At 39.6% G+C, this 6000-nt stretch overlaps 1 protein-coding gene across 2 annotated transcripts in view; it reads left to right on the forward strand.

The window, feature by feature from the left end:
- The window catches only part of scara3 (scavenger receptor class A, member 3), a 33826-nt gene extending 28306 nt beyond the window's left edge, over window positions 1-5520 (forward strand). For both annotated transcript variants that reach the window (XM_047388651.1, XM_047388650.1), the window contains exons 9-12: window positions 375-463; window positions 703-895; window positions 2226-2403; window positions 2494-5520. In XM_047388651.1, the coding sequence (XP_047244607.1) occupies window positions 375-463; window positions 703-895; window positions 2226-2403; window positions 2494-2987 (954 nt within the window). In that variant the 3' untranslated portion in view covers window positions 2988-5520. The remainder of the gene's footprint in view (window positions 1-374; window positions 464-702; window positions 896-2225; window positions 2404-2493) is intronic.
- The last annotated feature ends 480 nt before the right edge of the window (window positions 5521-6000 follow it).

Here is a 6000-nt window from a genome sequence, read left to right on the forward strand (position 1 = left end):
CAGAGACCAGTGATTTATTCTGTCTTTGAGAACTCTGTGTGTCAATGGAGAGAGTTTATGCACATCAAATGTTACAACATAGCGCTCCCATTGTTTTGGCCTCAAAACCCACATTCGACTGGACGCACAGACTGTCTATCATCGCCACATATAACCACTGAGCCATGAAATGGACTTACCCATACATAGTTTAACCAGCACAACACCTTCCATGGTGGCTTTGAGGCGTAGCAGCTGCATGTTGACATCATTGACCCTCGGTCGTTTCAGCAACCACACAGAAAGACCAAGAAGGCATCGTCTCATCTTCAATTATTTTGTGAAAGGGGCTACTAAGCGTTATAAACCAAAGACTGTTTTATTTCTTCCTGCAGGTTATGAACCTCCAGATGCAACTTGACAATGTGACTTCTCTCATGGATGAAAACGAGGAGAACATGCATGATCTTCATTATCACTCAAGGTGACATGCAGAAACACATTTCATTATGCAAACATTCTTTTGATCAATTGCTGTCATAAAAGCTTATTTGATCTCGCAGTATATATGTCTAACACAAATGCTTACATTTCTTTCTAAACTAAACATATGTCTTACAACTTGTGGAGCGTTTTGCCCCCAAAATTGACATTGATAAATTTATATGTACACTGATTTGGGAGAAAATATCCCTCAGACTAAATGTAAACTGTTTCCTTTAGGTATTACGAGAACCGAACAGGTGAGCGTTTCTCAGCCTTAGATGGCCGTTTGAACTCTATCGAGATGGAGATTGACACCATTGCCTCAAGCATTAACGCCACCGTCAGCCACGTCCAGAGCATGTACAAATACATCAATGTTGAGAGCTCCTCCTGCAAGAGTCGCCTGGGCAGACACACTGAAGACCTACAGGTTCTGAAGAATAGTAAAATTATATGATGAATTTCACAGCCACAGTTATGAGCACACTTTCTTTTGTGAAATATTGTCCTCTCAGAGGCTGCATGGTGGTGCAGTTGGTTGCACTGTTTCCTTGCAGCAGGAAGGTCCTGTGTCCGAATCCCAGCCTGGGGTCTTTCTGAATAGCATTTGCATGTTCTTCTCTTGCATGCATAGGTCCTCTTCAGCTACCTCTCACAGTCCAAAAACATGACTGTTAGGTTAACTGGTCTTTCTAAGTGGCCCTTAGGTATGTGTGTGCATATTTGTCTATTCTGTGTTTCTCTGTGTTGCCGTGTGATGGACTGGTGACCTCTTTAGTGTGTACCCAGCCTCTCATGAAATGACTGCTGAAGATAGACACCAGCTCCCCTGTGACCCTGAATGGATAAGGTGGTATAGACAATGGATGGATGGATGTCCTGTTAAGATCTTTGACTGCATCATAATAATTATAATTGGAAACTTTGCATCTTATCTTAAATTCTTAATGTTATTGGTTGCGTTTTATTCCTAACAAGGGGGTTTAAAATTGTATTGGGTCAAGTAGGTTTTGAGTTATTGTAACTGGTTTCTGTAAATGTTTTGAAAGTTAATGGTAGCAATAGCTCCATCCAGAAATCCTGGGGTGTGTACTTTCTATAAAATGAAAAAACTAAGATAGAAAACAAAGTTATTTGCAAAACATAACTGCAAATAATGCGTTAAACAGCTGAGCCAGAATTACCTTCTATGGGAAAGAAAAAAATACACAAAGATTATCAGTCATAAGTTCAAAAATGAAAATAACTTCACTAGGAGAGCTTTCTAAAGAGATGAAAAACAAAGACTACAGAAAATTAATTGCAGCAATAGCACCATCAATGACTGAATGTAGGAAAGACACAAAGCTGAACAAGAAAGCCCTGGGGAAGGTACTTTCTATGAAGATACCTTACCAAGTCAGCTGCTCCATCTGGGGAAGACACACAGCAAGCCAGAGGTACACTGAGTCAGGAGTACATTCTGTGAAAAAGAAAAAAACAAAGGAACCACAGGGGTAATAGCAGCAATAGCTCTATTAATGACTCAATCCCGAAAATCATGTAAGTCCTGGGCCAAGTATACTTTCTATGAAATGAATAAACTTGCAGAAAAGACAAAGTTAAAAGCAGCAATAATTGCAAATAATGCATGAATGAAGACTAACAAGATCAAGTAGCACAGTAAGAAAACTTTTAAAACATTTACAGTTTTATCCAATCATTCCCATGATGTTGCTCCAGCTACTCTGTTTAACTATCAAATGTCCTTTTTTATGCAGAACATGAACACCACAGTTTTCTTACTGCTGAACTTGGCCAGCACGCTGAAGCAGCAGAACATGCTGCTAAATAATCGACTAGATATAGATGTAAGGAACCTGTCAATGGTGATGGAGGAGATGAAGCTGGTTGATGTTTTTCACATAAACCTCATAAACAATTTCACTATACTTAAAGGTACAGCAGTTTTTTGAATCTTCTAATAAAACCAAAACATTGTGGCTTCACTTCAATTTTCAAATTAACAACCACATTTTTCATTAACAGGTGCTCCTGGGCCACCTGGGCCCAAAGGAAACCGTGGTGAGAGTGGCCCAAAAGGACCCATGGGACTGACTGGCAGTAAAGGTGACAGAGGCCCTCTAGGAAGTCGTGGAACCAGTGGTGTGAAGGGTTCTCTTGGTCCCAAGGGCACACCAGGTGAGCCAGGCCCAATTGGCAGCAGAGGGCCCCCAGGCATGAATGGAGCCAGGGGGCCAATTGGTCTACCAGGCCCCAAAGGGGAAAGGGGCCAAAAAGGGGATATGGGTTCTTCTGGCCCTGATGGCTTACCTGGGCCTGAAGGACCTCCAGGGATCAAGGGCCAAGTAGGGCTACCTGGAATCACTGGGCATACAGGTCCAAGAGGAAAACCTGGGCCAGCAGGGCCGCCTGGATCACCAGGTAAACCTGGACCTCCTGGCTTGCCGTACATGCATGACCGCACAAACAGGCCTCAACAGCAAACTGTGACACCTGCTTCCGGGGCCAAGAGACAATAGAGAAGAAAAGAGTCTGATGGTCATGTTGTTTTCATACCAAGAAGCTGAGGAATGATCAGACATAAACTGATATACTGATTTTAATTGATAAGTATTCATTAATTGGTTTGTATAAAGTCATGAAGACTGAATAAAAAATGCAACAGACCAGCTTCAGGATGTAATTTGACAAGACTTGGCTATAAAAAACAAAATAAGGAAGACCAAAGCAGCTTAATTACTGCATGAGTAATTGCTGAGAAATGAAAAAACATATAAGCAAAAATTTGACTTTATATCCTTGGGTTCTTCATACAGCTCATGTGTATCAACCAAATTAGCTAGTAATAAGTAACCTAATAAATATTTTGATTAGAATGTACCTGAAGAAAAGAATGTGACTTATGGGTTTGTTAAGGCAACAAACATTTTAAAACTAGGATGGAAACCACAAATTTGGAAAGAGCAACCAGATGTTAATCACTTGAAGTTAAAAAATGATCTGCTTCTTTACTATACACAGAAAAAATCCACTTTAGAGCACTTTATTAATTCTAAAAACTGACACTTAAAGATAGATTTCAGAGCAGGTACTCTGAAGACACTTTCATCACCTGGCTGGTGTTTGAGAGAAAATGAAGAAATAACCTTCAGTCTGTTTTCTTGATTTTAAAATAGAAAGCCCATGAGGAGACACTGACAATAAATAAAAAAAACAATTGGTTTCGTGAGATGCTATCTGACACACCTGAGAGCCATTTCTGGTGCTAAAGTAAACTTTCTAATATTCACAAGAAAGTATTAAGTGTTCATGTGAAGAACCATGTGAGCGCTAGGTCCTTGTTACCAATGTGAAAAAAATTGCTGTGAGTTCAAACTACTATGCAGAATGGCTGCACAAGCGTTGGCTAGTCCTGCCAAGTGCGGGGATGAGCGGAGGGGGTTAAGCGGGGGTGTGGTCAGAAGGATGAGGGAAACTAGCTTAACTTGACATATTGAAACATGGAGAGTGAGCAGAGCGACGCTGGTAGTTTTGAGGTGGAGGATTTCTCACCCCTCTCGTCACCGGAGGTAAAGAGAGGCTTAATGGAGTCCAGCGGGCCTGAGCCTTATCAGCTGGTACCAATGGCTTAAGGTGCTGACTCGGCGATGCCCAAAGCCGGTGCTGCTGCAGAAGTGGAGGAGCAGTTCCAATTCCTGACTCACCACAAGGGCGTGTGTCTGAGTGAGACGGTTTTATACCCGAGTGCATGTGCTGTAACATAAGCATGTACCAAGCTGTACCATTTGAACCAATAGTAAAATTCAACTGCAGTTACCACCGTTCAACCCAAAGAGGGCAGCACTAAGCACAATTAAACAAGTTTACATGAAATTAAAAAAATAGCACAGTAACATAAGGCCTAGTTTGTACAGTTTATCTGCAAAGAAAGTTGATTTGGGGTTTAGTTCCTCTTAAAAACTTTTAGTTAAACCTAAATTTAACACAAGTTCAAGTACAAATCTGTTGAATGAGAAAGTTTCCTTTAAGAACCAGAAACCTGTTTGGTGTGCACAAGAAACTACAATTGTTTTCCAGTGTTCCAACTTAGCAAGTACATTTAATGTGTGTTTAGAAACGTCTAGTGATTCCTTTTAAAGACAATGCAACTTCAGCTGTTGTTGAAGAAGTTTGGAAGCTCTGATGTGAAGCACGGGTTGTTCTCACCAATCAGCAAGTGCTACTTTTGGCCCCTCCCCCATCCCAAAGCAGTCACTAGCTGCCTAGTCCTCTTACAGCAGTCCCTCCCAGCTGGAACCCATCCATATCCAGAGTGCAAATCAGTTGCCCTGCGTGAAGTCATTACAGTCATTCATGAACTGAAAGAAAAAGTAATTATTTTAAGAGGAATCAGGTTTCAATGCTTTCTTGACATTAAACAGATTGATGTCAAAAAAATGCTAATAATACGGATTGTCTCTAAGTGTTGTAGGAATAACAGCTTAATGGTGGTTATATGCTTGTGAAGAGTCTCCGTCTACCAGGACATGGTAAATCCGACAAAGGGTTGAAACTTCTTCAAATACAAGTACTGAAGTCCAGTTGTTTTGTTTTTTACCCTGTTTTGGAATTAATGGTGGTTGAACAAGTCTTATTCAAACCCATGGAGCAGCTAAAGCCATAAAGCCATTCTTCCTCCAGTTTTTATCTAAAACATGTTTTGGTAATCCCCAGCTTAAATAGCTAACTAATGAGAAAGGATTCATCATCTCACCTTAGTTTTGGAAATAAAATAAATGAAAATACTTAACAAATTTAAAAAAATGTAAACATAAAAAGGCAAATATGTCATGAATAGGTATATTTGTAAATATGTAATGAGAAAAAAACATCAAATTAGTAGTTACAATACAGTTAGTTGATGGCATAGTTAAATATCATGATCTTGTTTATATTCATTTATGTGTTTAAAAATGTAAAAAAAAATGTAAAGCATCTATTTTTTGTAATCTCTTGTTGTGATGAAATGCAACTGGTTTGCGTTGAACTTCAATAAAAACACTTGTTTTTTCAGTTTGTCAGCATCAGTTCATGACTTTAAAGCATATTGTTGCTCTCATGGAAAGAGGATGAATTTGTTAATAATCAAAAGCACATGTCAACCCCTACCGTTATGCTCCAGTTTTCTATATTTAGCTTGTTATTGTAACTTACTGCCTGCACTCAAAAATGTGGTCCTTGATTTGATTTCTGTTTGAAATGGTACAGAGTTGCCTTTGCATGCTAAATATCATCTGATTTATGTTCCAGTAAAACAAATTCTTTAAACATGGTAGGATCTGTGAATGCTTAAATTAAGGCAAACCTCAAAACATATGTGGGAGAAAACAAATGAATGCCTTGTTGCAGAGGACTTGCCTTATGCCTTCTTGAATTGTGTTTTTTAGGCATTTCCCTCCTTTTCTCAGGACTGGGACGTGACAGTCCTTGTGGGATATCTAAGAAATCTGATCCAGAATGAAAACTTTCCCTAATAGTCCAACTTTTTTCTGA

This window comes from Girardinichthys multiradiatus, chromosome 15 (genome assembly GCF_021462225.1).
Source record: "Girardinichthys multiradiatus isolate DD_20200921_A chromosome 15, DD_fGirMul_XY1, whole genome shotgun sequence".
Lineage (NCBI taxonomy): Eukaryota > Metazoa > Chordata > Actinopteri > Cyprinodontiformes > Goodeidae > Girardinichthys > Girardinichthys multiradiatus.